General features: G+C 52.1%; 1 protein-coding gene across 4 annotated transcripts in view; it reads left to right on the forward strand.

Annotated features, from left to right (window-relative positions):
* rap1gap2a (RAP1 GTPase activating protein 2a) overlaps positions 1–16,775 on the forward strand; it is a 357,838-nt gene that overhangs the window by 280,791 nt on the left and 60,272 nt on the right. For all 4 annotated transcript variants that reach the window (XM_070857044.1, XM_070857043.1, XM_070857045.1 and 1 more), the window contains one exon: positions 8,873–8,908. In XM_070857044.1, the coding sequence (XP_070713145.1) occupies positions 8,873–8,908 (36 nt within the window). The remainder of the gene's footprint in view (positions 1–8,872; positions 8,909–16,775) is intronic.

Consider the following 16,775-nt stretch of genomic DNA (forward strand, 5'->3'; position numbering starts at 1 on the left):
GCAGCGGAAGGAGCGTGCGGCAAACCAGTCCCACCCTCCCTTTCCTTCAACCACTGTCTGTCCCACCTGTGACAGGCACTGTGATTCTCGTATTGGACTGTTCAGCCACCTAAGGACTCATTTTAAGAGTGGAAGCAAGTCTTCCTCGATTCTGAGGGACTGCCTATGATGATGAGGTTCATGCAGCGGACAGAGCAACGCAATCGATCAGACCCGAGTTACGTCACTGGCCCCCGTGTCGCTCTCTGGCCAAAGAAACGGAGATGTGCGCAGCCTCCGTTCGCCAGCTCGAACCAAATGCCGGAACAAAAAAATAGCTGATAGCTATGACCTGAAAGGGTGGTGGAGTCAGATTCCATCGGAACTTTCAAAAGGCGATTAGGCAACTCGTTTGCATGGTTCAGGGGGAAAAGCTGGGGAGTGGGACCAAATTGGGCAGCTCTTTTAAAGATCCAGCTTAGGCATGACATGCCGAAGGGTCGCCTTCTGTGCTGTAAGAATCGATGGTTCTATGCTGAGGCATTAAACCGGAGATCTTCAGAGTTCAGCTTCATGCTGGTCAAAGTTATCGTGCAACCAGTGCAAATAGAGCGTGGAGGCCCCGACTTGCGAGAGACCATCAGCGGCAGGTCGGGGCCATAAAAGGAGCAGCGAGCGGCAGCCATGGGCAGCGTGGCGGCTTACCACGGCAGGGTACAGCGCGAGCTGGTGCAGGAGGGCGACGGCAGCGAAGAGTGACGTCATCAAGGTCCAGGTCGGTGATTGGAGCGTGGGCAGATACAGCAGGAGCGGCGAGGTCGGGGCGAAGGAGCGGCGAGAGAACGTAGAGGGACGTGATCGGGGCCCAAGGGAGGTGTGAGTTCGGGGCCCAGAAGAGGCGAGGGCCCAGGGGCAGCACGGGCCCAGCCCACACTGCCGTACGTGCGCGCGCTAGGCTCGTGCAGCACAGCTGGTCTCCAGTCGTCTTGGTTAATCCTTGCCAGTGGACCAAGACCTAACTCTGTCAAGCCCGTGTGGTGGCTGTTGTGCAATGGCCACCCCACGTTAAAAAAATCCACGCACAGGCATCTTCCACCCATCAGGATGTAGTTCGGGTCCTTCATTGAAACACCTGTTAACTCATCCCTTTTTGCCGTGGAAGCAAATCATCCTCGTTTCGAGGGACTGCCTATGATGATGAACGTGGAGAGAGAAACTAACTCCGCAAGTTGGGAAATTTCACAGCTGGATTACACCACATGGTTTGCATCAGTGCCGACTTAACACTGCTTTGTGGCGACACAAAGTGCATAGTATACCAAGTCTGTCATTCTAATAGATGCTGCCAACGCACTTCCGTTTGGTCCATGCCTTCCTGCTTTTGAAGTGGGTGGCTAATTATAACATGTTCAAAATCTTGCATGTAAAATGCACTTTACTCCTTCAGCGTCTCCCCTGGCTCCCAGTGAGCAATGCCATGGGAGACCTGCTAGTGCTCCTTCAACCCCCTCAGAGTGAGCGATGCCATGGGCGATCTGCTAGTGATCCCTCAATCCCCTCACAGCGAGCAATGCCATGGGGTATCAGCTAGTGATCCCTCACAGTGAGCAATGCCATGGGGTATCAGCTAGTGATCCCTCACAGTGAGCAATGCCATGGGGTATCAGCTAGTGATCCCTCACAGCGAGCAATGTCATGGGGTATCAGCTAGTGATCCCTCACAGTGAGCAATGCCATGGGTTATCAGCTAGTGATCCCTCACAGTGAGCAATGCCATGGGGTATCAGCTAGTGATCCCTCACAGTGAGCAATGCCATGGGGTATCAGCTAGTGATCCCTCACAGTGAGCAATGCCATGGGGTATCAGCTAGTGATCCCTCACAGTGAGCAATGCCATGGGGTATCAGCTAGTGATCCCTCACAGTGAGCAATGCCATGGGTATCAGCTAGTGATCCCTCACAGTGAGCAATGCCATGGGGTATCAGCTAGTGATCCCTCACAGTGAGCAATGCCATGGGGTATCAGCTAGTGATCCCTCACAGCGAGCAATGCCATGGGGTATCAGCTAGTGATCCCTCAACCCCCTCACAGTGAGCAATGCCATGGGGTATCAGCTAGTGATCCCTCACAGTGAGCAATGCCATGGGGTATCAGCTAGTGATCCCTCACAGTGAGCAATGCCATGGGGTATCAGCTAGTGATCCCTCACAGTGAGCAATGCCATGGGGTATCAGCTAGTGATCCCTCACAGTGAGCAATGCCATGGGTATCAGCTAGTGATCCCTCACAGTGAGCAATGCCATGGGGTATCAGCTAGTGATCCCTCACAGTGAGCAATGCCATGGGGTATCAGCTAGTGATCCCTCACAGCGAGCAATGCCATGGGGTATCAGCTAGTGATCCCTCAACCCCCTCACAGCGAGCAATGCCACGGGGTATCAGCTAGTGATCCCTCAAACCTCTCACAGTGAGTAATGCCACAGGAGATCTGCTAGGGTTAGATGGAGAGGCACTGTTCCCCCTAATTTTTTTGGGGGGTGCACGGCCCCTTTACGGGGCTGCGTGGTCGCGGGCTGTGCGGCACCGAGAGAGAGATGGCCAGCTGCGTGACCTCTCGGCTTAGAGGGAACAATGGGTGGGAGGAGGGGCTCGTGTGGAGCATAAACACCAGCACGGACCTGTTGGGCCAAACAGCCTGTTTCTGCGTTGTACATTCGATGTCATTCTGTGTAAAGGAGGGATCCATTATCCCATCATAATCCAATCTCTTGGCTTGTATGAAACGAGATTAGAGTTTGACATCTGTAAAATCGAGAACAAAGCAATAAATGACTCATACTGTAGCTGGGAACCGAAGAGAGGCAGATCAGTGTGACATACCTGACCTGTGATGATCAGACTCATTCCACACACAGCACACACACATACCTGCCCACGATTGTTTGGTAGGCTACGCTGTGATTTTCCAAGCTTTGTTAATGCGGTTAGATATTAAGATTTAATTCCAGCGCAGTGACTGGTGCACACAGAGTGCTTGCAACCTAATAGCCCAGACCTGTCCCTTTGTGGCAACTAAACGGCAAGTTTTGAATTGTGGCCAATGTGGAGAGGAAAAAAATGCAGATGTACAGCCTGAGCCTCCACTTCCTGTACAACCTGTTCCAAAGGTGTAGTTCAACTCTCCCGTAGTCAGGCTGTAAAAGTCAGTGCCCAGGCACCATCCTCGGGGAGAGCAGCCGGCACACAGGGAAAAGGGACGAGGTTGACTGGTTATGGAGTAGGATTGGATGTGTCATCTGGGTCAGGGTCCCTACCCCTAACCCCGTCACTCCCCCCCACCCCCACCCCCAACACAGGAAAATTAAGACTTAGTGCTCTGCTGTTGTGATACTTTTCTTGCTCAAGATGATCGCTATGCTAAAGAATGTGGTAAGTACATAGAAAGTTTTCGAGTGGATAGTGAACTCACCGAACGTGATGTGGTGCCTGCTGTGAGACTTTGCAATACCTTTGTGTAGTTAATGGCTACTAGAGCAAGGGTGCCACCCCCCTTCTCTCATTTTAGGATTGTGGCTGTCAGGGATGTCTGCAGGAAAGTCACAAATGAGATCTGCCGTTTACAGGGAATGTACCTGCTGCAGAAATGCTTGTGCATTGAAAGCGTTGCCCGACTGACTTTCGGCTCTCTCCTCCGCAGCCTGCGTGCTGTGGCGAGGGATCACGCGATGTCCTCCGGCACACGTCAGGCTTTCTGCGACTGGCGGGCACCGCAGGGTGTTCAGTGTATCGTTGGTGAGGAAACTGTGCTCGCGGTATATCGGTGGATTCTATTCTGTGCAATTCATCGTGTTGTCTTGCTGGTGGCCTCCTCTAGAGGGAGCCATGTGTAGTGCCGTCTCCGCCATGGTGGCACTGGGTTGCCCAGTTGGTCAGAATCGAGATGGTCTCACCGACGACTCTGCTGTTGGGGGCAGATTGTCAGGCCGGTGACTCTGGTTTGCAGGGACCCCTCTGAACATCTGTGGGGGAGAAATTCAGTCGTGCCTCATTTGGGGCGGTAACCCAGGCAGGGCGGTAATATTAGCGGCGTGAAAACGTGTACGCCCTCCGCCCAGAAATTTGTCAGAATCGGTCGAAGAGCTGATGGACGATAAATCAGCCGCTGCACACCACAGCTGGGGGGGGGAGGGGCCCATAACGAAAGTTCGGTCGGTAAATTTTGCGCAGAGCTCAGATTTCAACCTGTACTGTTATGTCTGCCTGCCGCTGCAAACTGGGAGGCTCACGCACTGTGCTGCGTAGAAACATTGCACCGGCTGACCTCCGAGGGAAGCACTTCCCCGTCCCTTTAAGTAGCCGCCAGTTAACGACTCTGCGAGCCTGGACCGACTATTTTTCCAGACGTTGTTCTTGGCGGGCGTTAAATGAGGTGGCCGCACCGAATTTACCGACCGGGGGTGCAAGCGTGGGCATTGCACCGGGATTGAGGTCAGGATCTCACGGATCGTCGACAGCCGGGCGTGACTGGTTTGTGCCCCCCAGTGAGTCTCTAATGAATTTTCGGTCGGGGCACTAAAAGCTGCGCTGCCGGTCGGTAATATCTAACGCTCGCATTATCGGTGCTAACTGAGCCGTTAGACAACTGAAAATCCAGACCCCTGGAGGTTTACCGCTTTGTCTCCTGCGGTTTTTGCACCTTACTGTGTAGCGGCACTTCCAAAACGACAGAGACCTGCGCAACAGGTCACAGGTCACGGCTCATCCGCACCAACAGGTCACAGGTCACGGCTCATCCGCACCAGCGGGTCACAGGTCACGGCTCATCCGCACCAGCGGGTCACAGGTCACGGCTCATCCGCACCAGCAGGTCACAGGTCACGGCTCATCCGCACCAGCAGGTCACAGGTCACGGCTCATCCGCACCAGCAGGTCACAGGTCACGGCTCATCCGCACCAGCAGGTCACAGGTCACGGCTCATCCGCACCAGCAGGTCACAGGTCACGGCTCATCCGCACCAACAGGTCACAGGTCACGGCTCATCCGCACCAGCAGGTCACAGGTCACGGCTCATCCGCACCAACAGGTCACAGGTCACGGCTCATCCGCACAAACAGGTCACAGGTCACGGCTCATCCGCACCAACAGAGCAGGAGGCGCAGGCAGACTTGGTTGCCAACTTTGCCCCAAGTATATTATTAGAACTTGGCATCGAGGCAGTGGGACTGGATTTCGTTCCTGTTGTGTCGCTGCCAAATAACACTGACAGGACGATGTGAGGCTAACATGGCATGCAAGATCCGTGCTGTATATGGTCGCCCCTGTTGGCAGCCTGTACCCATGCCGTGCCGTGCCAGCAGCACCAGACCTACCGCCTTTCCTTTTTTGTGAAACAACACTTGGCACCCGTCTGTTGTTCTGCTTTTACGCACTGCCAGCCGCAGAACCTCGCCCTCGAACCTCGCCCAGACACTGCAGGAGGCTGGTCCATGAGCGAATTTGAGGAGTAGGGACCAGCGCAAGGGGTTTGCAGCCACACACACACAACCTGCCGGAGGTGGCACGGAGATAAAGTCAGAGTGGCTCTGCTTTACTCTGTGAGTAAAGGTTCATGCAGCAGATGCCTGGAATTCGTGAGCGTAGAGTTTGTGCTATTTTAAAAGACAGACTTGTATTTATATAGCGCCTTTCATGAGCACCGGACGTCTCAAAGCGCTTGAGAAATACTTTTGGAGTGCAATCACTTTTGTAATGTGGGAAACATGGCCGCAGGTTTGGTGCACACAGCAAGCTCCCACAAACAGCAACGTGATAATGACCCGATAATCTGTTTTTTTGGGGAATAAATATTGTCCAGGACATTGGGGATAACTCCGCTGCTCTTCTTCAAAATAGTGCCATGTCAGAAGAAGCCCACCCCTAATTGCCCCTTGAGAAGGTGGTTGTGAGCTGCAGTCTGTCTTTATACCACTTTGGTACAACTGAGTGGCTCGCTGGGCCATTTCCGAGTTCGGAGTCAACCATGTGTGTGGGGGTCTGGAGTCACATATAGGCCAGTCCCAGGTAAGGGCAGCAGATTTCCCTCCTTAAAGAACATTAGTGAACCAGATGGGTTTTTACCACAATTCCTGGTCACCATTACTGATACTAACTTTTCAATTCCAGATTTATTTAATTTTAAATTCCCCAGCTCCTGTGGTGGGATTTGAACTTACGTCTCCAGATCATTAGTCCAGACCTATGGATTACTAGTCCAGTAACATTACCACCATGCTACCATTCCCACCAAGAGAACTTTTTTAAGTAGAAACAGTAGCATGAGACCATTAATGCCCAGCTGGACAGCTAGGCAGGGCTTCAGTTTAACACTCCCTCAGTACTGCACTAAACTTCTCTTCTGAGGCACTCCCTCGTATCGAGGATGACTTGCTTCTACACCAAAAAGGATGAGTTCACAGATGTTTCAATGAGGACCTGATATTCCAGGACCCGAACTGCATATTGAAGGGTGGAAGATGTCTGTGCGTGGATTTTTATAATGTGTGGTGACCGTTGCACACCAGCCAACACACGGGGCTTGACAGAGCCAGGTCTTGGTCCAGTGGCAAGGGTTAACCAGGACGACTGGAGACCAGCTCTGCTGCACGGACCTAGTGCGCGCACACATAACGCAGTGTGGGCTGGGCCCGTGCTGCCCCTGGGCCCTCGCCTCTCCTGGGCCCCGAACTTTCGCCTCTCCTGGGCCCCGATCACGTCGCTTGTGTGCCCTGATCTCTCTCCGTTCCTCCGCCGTGATCATTCACCGCACCTCTGCTGCAACTGGGCCCTGCCGAAGTTCCTGCCCACACTCCAGTCGGCGACCTGGGCTTTGGTGACATCACCCCAGTCACCCTCCTCGAAGCTGTCGCCCTCCTGGAACGGCTGGCACTGTATCTTGAAGTGGCTCCTCCTCCTATAGCCCCCCACCCGCGGCTGGTGTTTCCTCGCAGGTCGGGGCGCCACGAAGGGGAATAAAGGCCCGCAGTCTCCCCTGGCCCCAGGGCCTGAACAAGGGACTGCACTAGAGTATCAGCATTGATTACGTAAAGTCCTGGAGCAGGGCTTGAGCTTAACAACCTCGTGACTCGGAGGTGAGAATTCTATTAACTGAGCTAGACTGACTCTGGCAGAGTAAAGATTGAAATAATTAGGCCAACAAGCAGAACGATAAATACAATCCACATGCAAGTTAAGCATTCCCAACAGCAAATAAACTGCCTATTAACCCCAGCAGATCAGACCTTCAGTAACATCTCTGAGTGTTCTCAGCAGCATCTGTGGAGAGAGAGAGAAACAGAGTTAACAAAGCGTTAAATAGCTATTCTGCTGTAACTATTTGCACCTCCTCTGGACCAATCGTTACACAGAATCATAGAAATGTTATGGCCCAGAAGGAGGCCATTCGACCCATTGTGTCTGCACTGGCTGAAAAAGAGCTATCCGGCCTGATCCCACTTTCCAGCTCTCGGTCCGTAGCCCTGTGGCTTACGGCACTTCAAGTGCACATCCAAGTACTTTTTAAATGTGGTGAGGGTTTCTGCCTTCAACACCCTTTCCGGCAGCGCGTTCCAGACCCCCACCACCCTCTGGCTGAAAAAAGTTCTCCTCAACTCCCCTATAATCCATCTACCAATTACTTTAAATCTGTGCTCCCTGGTTATTGACCTCTCCACTAAGGGAAATAAGTCCTTCCTATCCACCGGTTACTTTACTTGTCCCATTACCATCCTTCCACCATCATCACTTTTGTCCTTTAATCACTCCTGCCCTCCACCCTGTCACAGGCCTTTTGTTATACCTCCCCCATCCCACTTTTCCTGGCTCTGTAACTTGCCAAAGGTGGGCAGAGGAAACGTTACAAGGACACCCTCAAAGCCTCCCTCATAAAGTACCACATCCCCACCGACACCTGGAAGTCCCTGGCCAAAGACCGCCCTAAGAGGAGGAAGTGCATCCGGGAGGGCGCTGAGCACCTCGAGTCTCATCGGCGAGAGCGTGCAGAAATCAAGCGCAGGCAGCGGAAAGAGCGTACGGCAAACCAGTCCCACCCTCCCTTTCCCTCAACGACTGTCTGTCCCACCTGTGACAGGGACTGTGGTTCTCGTATAGGACTGTTCAGCCACCTAAGGACTCATTTTAAGAGTGGAAGCAAGTCTTCCTCGATTCCGAGGGACTGCCTATGATGATGATGATGATGACCTTGCTTTAAAAAATTGCTCATCTTCCAGCTCTGACGAAAGGGATAAACATTGGCCAGGAGACCAGGGATAACTCTTCTGAAACATTACCTCTGTCTCTCTCTCCACAGATGCTGCCTGACCTGCTGAGCATCTCCAGTCATTTCTGTTCTTATTCAGAGTTCCAGCCTCCCACGGTATTTTGCCTTTGTCGGAGTGTTCTTGCGTGTGCTGTCACCATGTCCATGCACATTCCCCTGGCGCGTACTGAATTATGTTCTTGCATAAACGAGGTGAACAGTGACTCAGTTGCACAAACATGGTGTGCACGAGCCCATCACGAGAAGCCCGAGGGAGGTGTCCGGGCAGTTTTGCTGGAAGGGGGATGGTGTTGCATGTGAGCAAGGGGTGCTTGAGGATATCACTGAGTGTGTACACGTGTTTACTCATTGCTTCTAAAGTATCAATATGAAGTGGATGTTACAGTGTTCAGTGCACCCGAACAGTCTGATTTATTACAATCTCCACAGGTAGGCCACTTCCCCCACAGCACGGTACGGTAAACTGCCGCTGTACAGTCAGCTTGAAGTATCGGACCATGAACAGCGGTGGGCTTGTCTGCGTAACAATATTTTGACGTCCACATTTACTAATTCTGTTTTTCTTTTTCTTCAACAGTCTACAGAGTTCTTCGACATGCTGGAGAAGATGCAGGTAGGTTGCTTTTCGCACTGGGAACCATTTATCCGGGGTGGGGGGAGGGGGCAGAGGGTGTGGGATACCTTCCCAGGGAAAGCAGTGGAGGATGATCGGAAAGATTTGGCTAGACAACCAAAATGCCAAATGAAATCCGAGGCTGATGTTTGTAAAGAAAGAAAGACTTTCATTTATATAGCGCCTTGCACAACCACTGGATATCTCAAAGCACTTTACAGCCAATGAAGTACTTTTGGAGAGTAGTCACTCTTGTAATGTGGGAAACACAGCAGACAATTTGCACACAGCAAGCTCTCACAAACAGCAATGTGATAATGACCAGATAATCTGTATTTTTGTTATGTTGCTGAGGGGTAAATATAATGAACCCTTCCAAAATGGATTTTTCAGCAGTGTGGCTGTCTTAATTTGAACGTTATCACCACTGAGAAATTCAGCATGCGGGTAAGGGTTTCTAATGAGCCAGCTGAGGCCAGGGTTTGCAGCAAGGCCCTGCGGGGGGAAGGAGTTTGGAAGGATGGCTGGGGTAAGAGGTGCAAGGAGAGCCAACAGGTTCACTGATGTGGAGCTGGAGACGCTGATGGACGGTGTGGAGGACAGCAGAAGAATACTGTTTCCTGACGTGGGGAGACCTGGCAGACCGCCAGTACATAATGCATGGAGGGAGATTGCAGGGGAGGTGTCAGGCACCTCCATATATGTGAGGACGCACTCTCCCAGGAGGGTGCTGGCCAGTCTGTACCCGGCCCTTCCAGGGTGGCGATGGGTCGACGCCCCCTAGCTCTGGGGCGACGGGGATCCTCCTCCAACTCCTCCTCCTCCTCCTGCGCTGCCTCCTCCTCCTCAGGTGGTACTGTTGGCTTGACCTCCAGCGACTGTCCCCTCATGATGGCCGGGTTGTGCAGCATGCACGACGATTATGGAGACCTGTTGAGGAGAGTACTGCAAGGTGCCACCAGAGCGGTCCAGGCACCGGAACCTCTGCTTAAGGCTGCCTGTGCACTGCTCGATGATGCACCTGATGGCACGATGAGCGTCATTGTAGGCATGCTCTGGCGCTGTCCTGGGGTTCCGCAGAGGAGTGAGCAGCCAAGTGGACAGGGGATATCCCTTGTCCCCAAGCAGCCAACCGCAATCCTGAATCGGGCCGGTGAAGATGGCGAGCACACTGGTGTGGCGCAGAATGAACAAATCATGGCTGCTGCCTCCCTTTCCCGCTGCCTGTCTGCACGGTGCTGACGGCGATGCCTTCTCCTGCGTGCCACCCTGCTTCTGACCAGGTGTCGCCCTCCCAACACTCCTCCCATCCTCAGGGTGAACCCTGCCAAGCAGGTCTCTGCAGCCCACAGGACTCCACTAAAGGGTCAGACCTGAAAGTTGTACAAAAGTACAGGGGTATGTGCAAACCTCTGAGCAGCACTCAGCAGGTTGAATGGAGCCAAAACAATAAATAAATCTATTAAAAAAACAAATACAGTGGCTACTGTAATCTTAAATAAAAAATACTAATAATTAATAAAACTATTTCCCGACCAAAGGGCCCTGATCGCGGCAACACTCCAGCGGTGTCCCGTTCGAGCACCGACTCAAATAGCTCGCGGGGGCACTGCTGGGAAAAGACTGACCTTTTCGCAGCTGAGAATCCATGTCCTGGCCACTTTTCAGCGGCCCGCATGTTGCAGAGCTCACCGCTGGAAAGTCACCTTTACAGCGGCTTCACCTCCGCCGTTTCCGGCGGAAGTGCACACCGCTCAAATCCCCCCCCCCCCCACCGAGCTGAATATGGCTCGGGGAGGGGAACGTACCCGATGGCGGCGGCCCATTGATTTTATCGGTCGCCCGCCCAAACGCCACAGTAACCGTCCCTCCGGAGACGGTAAATTTCAGCCCCACTATCTCTGCAGCCACTGCTTTTAAGACCCGAGGATGTAAGCCATCACGTCCAGGGGACTTGTCCGCCTTTAGTCCCATTATTTTACAGATTACTACTTCTTCAGTGATAGTGATTGTATTAAGGTCCTCCCTCCCTATAGCCCCTTGAATATCCACTATTGGGATGTTTTTAGTGTCTTCTACCATTTAGACCGATACAAAATATTTGTTCAATATCTCTGCCATTTCCCTGTTCCCCATTATTATTTCCCCAGTCTCATCCTCCAGGGGACCAACACTTACTTTAGCCACTCTTTTCCTTTTTATGTACCTGTAGAAACTCTTACTATCTGTTTTTATATTTTGTGCTAGTTTACTTTCATACGCTATCTTCCCTCTCGTTATCATTTTTTTTAGTCGTTCTTTGCTGGCTTTTAAAAGTTTCCCAATCCTCTGGCCACATTGTATGCCTTTGTTTTCACTTTGATACCATCCCTTATTTCCTTAGTTAGCCATGGGCATTTATCCCTTCTCTTAGTCTTTCCTTCTCATTGGGATATATTTTTGTTGCGAGTTATGAGATATCTCCTTAAATGTCTTCCACTGCTCATCAACTGTTCTATACTTTAATCTATTTTTCCAGTCCACTTTAGCAAACTCTGCCTTAATACCTTTGTAGTCTCCATTATTTAAGTTTAGGACACTGGTTTGCGATCCAACTTTCTCACCCTCCAACTGAATTTGAAATTCAACCATGTTATGGTCACTCATTCCTAGAGGATCCTTTACTAGGAGATCATTTATTAATCCTGTCTCATTACACAGTCCCAGATCTAAGATAATCTCTTTTTTGTGATGTTGATTGAGAGATAAACATTGGCTGGGACACTGGGGATAACTCCCCCTGCTTTTCTTCGAAATAGTGCCATGGGATCCTTTACATCCACCTGAGAGAGCAGACACGGCCTCAATTTAATACCTCATCTGAAAGACGGCACCTCTGACAGTGCAGCTCTCCCTCAGCACGGCACTGGGAGTGTCAGCCTAGATTTTTGTGCTCGAGTCTCTGGAGGGGACTTGAACCCACAACCTTCTGACTCAGAGGCGAGAGTGCTGCCCACTGAGCCACGGCTGGCACTGGAGAAAAGTAGAGATGGTAATCTACAGGGATGTGAAAGAAAGTCAGAGCTATTCAAAAAATTCTTTAGTCGACAGGAAAAACCGGAGTTCATTGTGTTTATTTTCCAATGAAACACAATGTAAAGAAATAGATTTAGTTTAACCAGTTAGCCCGATACTGATTGATGGGCCTGCGAAACGCACACTCAGCCCTGTGTAAACAGCATATATGGACACGGCTGTTATGGTAACGGGCCTCACTTCAAGCTGTTTGGACACAGCACGAGAGGCCTTTGCGCAGGGGGTCAACACTGGAAGACAGGGGGGGTCAGGGGCCCTCCAGAAAGAAGGACGTGGGACCAAATCATTGAGGTGGTCACTACCAGCAATGTCGCCCCCAGGACCTGGCTCCAGTTCCCAAAGAGGTTTCATGACCTCAGACGATTGGTCATGGTCAGAGTGAATGCATCTTCAAAAGCTGTCTCCTACCAACTGCACCACTAGCCTCACACACTGCTCAGAGTATGACTCCACCCCTCCCTGGGCCCCCACCCCCCCACCTCCCCCCCCCCCCCCCATCGCTCATCTACCAACAATCTCTACCAAACACACAGCATACCTCACATTCCTAGCTTTACCTCATCCCCTTGGAGGAGATGGTGCTGGCCATTCTTGGCAGGGGCGGGGCTGAAATAATTCAACATGCTGGTATCCTCGTACGTCATCCTCCTTCTCACATCCCCCCTCATCCCACAATCTCTTCTGATTTGCAAGCCGCTCACGGTGTAAGCATACACCTCTTGCTTTCCCCACCCCACTCCCCTCACCACAACCCTACCCTTGTGCCTTCCTCATTTCAGACAGCCAAGAAATCCAGCCTGCCCAGCCAGCGGTTGACCAAGAAGAGGGAGAGGAGAGTGAAGAAGAAGAAACAACACAGTCACTCGATTTCACACTCCCAGCCTCCAGCTCCTCGAGGTTGTCCTGCAAGCTCATCCTACGTATCCCCCACTGAAAGTCAGCAGTCTTCTCCAGCCATGCTGCAATCACTGCAGCAGCACTCGGATAGGCAAAGGCGCACGCAAAACAGTCACTAGGGGAATGCACGAGGCGATTTGATTTTTTTAAATGTAATATTGGTTGCATATGTGGATAATATTGGATTGGAAAGTTTGCTTTGTGGTAGCTTTTATTTCAGCACTGTGGCCAAGAGGATACTCTAATGGTCAATCACAGAGGCAAGATAGGTGTAGGATAAATGTTGAAAGGGGAATTGGGGTTGTGTTCACTGATACTGCAGGCAGATGACCTGATCCTGGGTATCCCAGCCAGAAAGGGGTTCTCTGGGTTGCCTCCTTCCTTCCGCTCCCTCCTCTTCCTCCTCCTCCTCCTCCCTCCCTCTGCGAGCAGCTTGTCCGCTTTGCTGCCTCTGCTCCATCTCCATCTGGTACTGCAGCCCAAGGGGGACTGCAACTAGAGCTCCCAGCACTGGGAGCAAGTGGTGTTTTCAGAGGCCTTCCTTTAACATCCAAAGCCTTGCAAGCGTCCAGCAGCACTCCCTGCATGCTTGAACAACTTTTTTTTTTTAATGTATTGCACCAAGCCACCGCTCCGATAAAATGTAAAGGAACCAATCCAAAAGCAAAAAAAAACCGAAACTTGCCTGAAAGTTGTGTGTGTGTCCCTTTAAGAAGCGATGGCAGCGGTTCCGTTGTACTGCTGCACGCACGTGCTTCCGTGCGCGGTTTGGAGGCGGCACCATTAACGGTGCCGACGTCCAAAATTCTAGATCGTGCATCAATTCAGGCGTTGCACGGCGATTTAAATACGCGAAGCGAGCGCTGGCTAACGGCAGCGCTGCCGACCTTCCCAAAATGGTGGCCGCCGCGTTCCGCACCGGAAGCGGGCGGAAGCGAGGTGGCCACCATTTTTTTTCTTCCAAACCGACCTTAATGGCTCCAATGTCCCTGGCCGCTGTCACTTCATTTGCCAGGATCTTCTATTTTACAGCATGCTGTTAGATTTATGGCCCTGTATCTGACGTTTGCCAAAGGGGCGCATTTCCAAGAAGACAGTGTTCCTTTCGACACTTGCAAGGAACACGCAGCCAGGAGTGCCACAGATGGTGAAAGCGAGCAATCAGTTAACACTTGACTCTGCTCCTACCTACGCTGTTTACCTGCGATCGGCTAATAAGCAATTAAACCCCTGGGGGGGGCGCACACAGCGACAGAATGCTGGGAGAGGGTACTTTTGTACAGCTTATAATTTGACAGCAGAATTTTTTGGAACAGCGGGGTGCAGTGAAGTGTCACGTCTGAGCTGTGACACAATCATTACAGAAATATGTTCAGGGAATTAAACCCCGTTAAACTATGCGCGGCAAATACATCCAGATCACCTGAACCCCCAGCTAGGTGTGGCTTTTATCGAGGAAACACCGACTTCTGTGGGAAGACTGAGGGGGCCAAAATTGCCCCCCTCTATAAACCCCAATACCGACTCCAAGAGGCGGGAATGGAACGGAGAGGCCTTACCGACCGGGGGCAGACGGATGGGCCGCCCGTTTTCCCGCTGCGTCAGGAACGCACCGACCCCTTAACGACCGGCGGTGACCCCCTTTCTCCCCCCCCTCCCCCCCCCCCCCCCCACGGGAGCGATGTTGCCGTTGGTCGGTGCCACTGACAGATTTCCCCAGCAGGGAGCTATGTGTGGCTGGACGGCGCGTCCGCCCGTAAAGGGGAGGTCACGCTGCCGGCCACTCCATATTTTTGTTTTATTGTCGGCCGACTGCCAGGTGGGGCCGACAATTATGCCCACGGGTTCGGCCGGGCCGGGCCGCCAACGGGAAGCCTAGCACTCCCTCTTGGGCGCCAGGCCGCGGGCCCGGCCGAAGGCCTCCCTGGTGGCCCAGTGGACCGAGCTAAAAACTTTGCCGAGTTCGCAGCGGCCCTCCCCTTTAACTGAAGGGGCCTGTCGGCGCGGCGCTGATGACGGGTTGGGTCGGCCGCACCGACACAACCGCACTCGCGTCCTGCAGCCGCTCGGAACACCGCCCCGACCGGGGGGGGGGGAAAAAAAAAGCAAAGTACTGAACTTCGCTGGGGCTCGCCGGGAGTGCGTCTTGGGGGAATCGCAGGGCAGCCTGCGATTTGGCGCTCGTCGGCTGAGAAATTCAGCGGCGCGTGCCCGTTTTCCCGGGCACAAAAACGGGCGCCTAACCATCGGTCATGGCAGGCGTGGCGCACGTGCTCATTACGCACGGAAGTGCGCCGCCCGCCATATTGGTGAGGACAGAAAAAGAGTATGTATGTATACGTATTTATATAATATTTCTGTATACATTATATGTACATTTGGGGCCGGATTTCTGAGAGGGCTCCGACCGGGTTTTCGCCGTGATTTGACCCTCCGTGGCAAAAACCCGGTCGCAAAGTCCGGGCGGGATCTTGGGCTCGTTGTTTGCGGCGGCGATAGGCAATAGCGCCAGGGAGAGGTGTGCCGACATGCAACGTCGCGGATTGCATTACCATCGTACTTTCAGCTCTCTCCCAACCCATACGCCGCGCCCAGAATAGCAACCGGTTAAACCTGTCGGTGCAGCCCTGCAGCAGCGGTAAGTATGAAAACCTGCAAAAAGCTGAGTTAAAGTTTTTATTTAAAATTTTTGTTTTCAGCGATTTGATAGATAGGGGCCTTGTGAATGTTTTTTATTCCCCTCCTAAGTCCTCTGTTGCAGCGCTCCCGGCTCCCGGACTAACTTTGGCGAAACTCGCCTTTTTGCGCCACAAATCCTCGTGCAACCCCCCCCCCCTTACCAACATAAAACCCGAAAGTTCGACCTAAAAACGGTAGCGCAGCGAAAATGGTAAGCTTCACGTATCGCCACCGTTTTTGCCGAAAAATCCCGAATGCTGAAAATCCGTCCGATAATATTGTGTGTGTGTGTGTGTGTGTGTGTGTATATCGATAGATATACAAAATACATTTTGAAGTCTTGCTACATATTAATGCTCCTTCAGCAGACCATGTACAATCTGCCCTTTCATTGACTTCTTTTTAATGCGTTCAGCTGAAATACTCCGTGATCCCTAAAGGCAATCAAGCAGCACTCCAGAATATTCATCCATCCTCTCAACTCCCCTAGCAAAACTCGACCTGCTGTCTTTCAGATAGCATTTCCCTCCCCACCCGTACCGGGAGTACGGGGGGGGTGGGGGGTGGGACCATTGTGTGCTTCCGTGCATTTGATCGGTCTCCAACCCATTAAATGATTTTGATAACAGCAGATTAGTTATCAGCGGTCGCTCTCTGCTACAGTCTGGCCCGTCACCACCTCCTTGTTCTCCGCAAGGAGCTGGAGAGGAGCCAACAATTGATTAGCAGCTTGAGCAATCAAATCGTAACTCAATGCCGAAGAAATCAGGTGATGCTAAAGTCAAAAGGGAGTGCAGGGTGACATTGTCACTTTGCCATGTGAGAGTGGAGACTGCCAGCAAACATGAATACCCCGTGGGACTTGGCACTTTCCCTTCACTTCGACCAAGTGAGGCAGCACATGGGCCAGGGTTTGAGTTCAGGAATTCCACTGCACTGTAATTAATCATAAACATCACTACTTAACACAGAATTAATGCTATATGCAAAATCATGACTCAAGGCAGCAGCCCTTTTTGGAAGGGTGTTGTGTTACTGTGTCAGCTGTAGCACACTCAGCGGGTAGCACACTCGCCTCTTGAGTCAGACGGTTGTTGTGGGTTCGCAGTCCCACTCCAGGGACTTGAACGCAAAGGAAAAATCTAGGCCGCTGCTCCAGTGCAATGCTGAGGGAATTCTGCACTGTCGGAGATGCTGTCTTTCACATGATACGGTA

Source organism: Pristiophorus japonicus, chromosome 16 (genome assembly GCF_044704955.1).
Source record: "Pristiophorus japonicus isolate sPriJap1 chromosome 16, sPriJap1.hap1, whole genome shotgun sequence".
Taxonomy (NCBI): Eukaryota; Metazoa; Chordata; class Chondrichthyes; family Pristiophoridae; genus Pristiophorus; species Pristiophorus japonicus.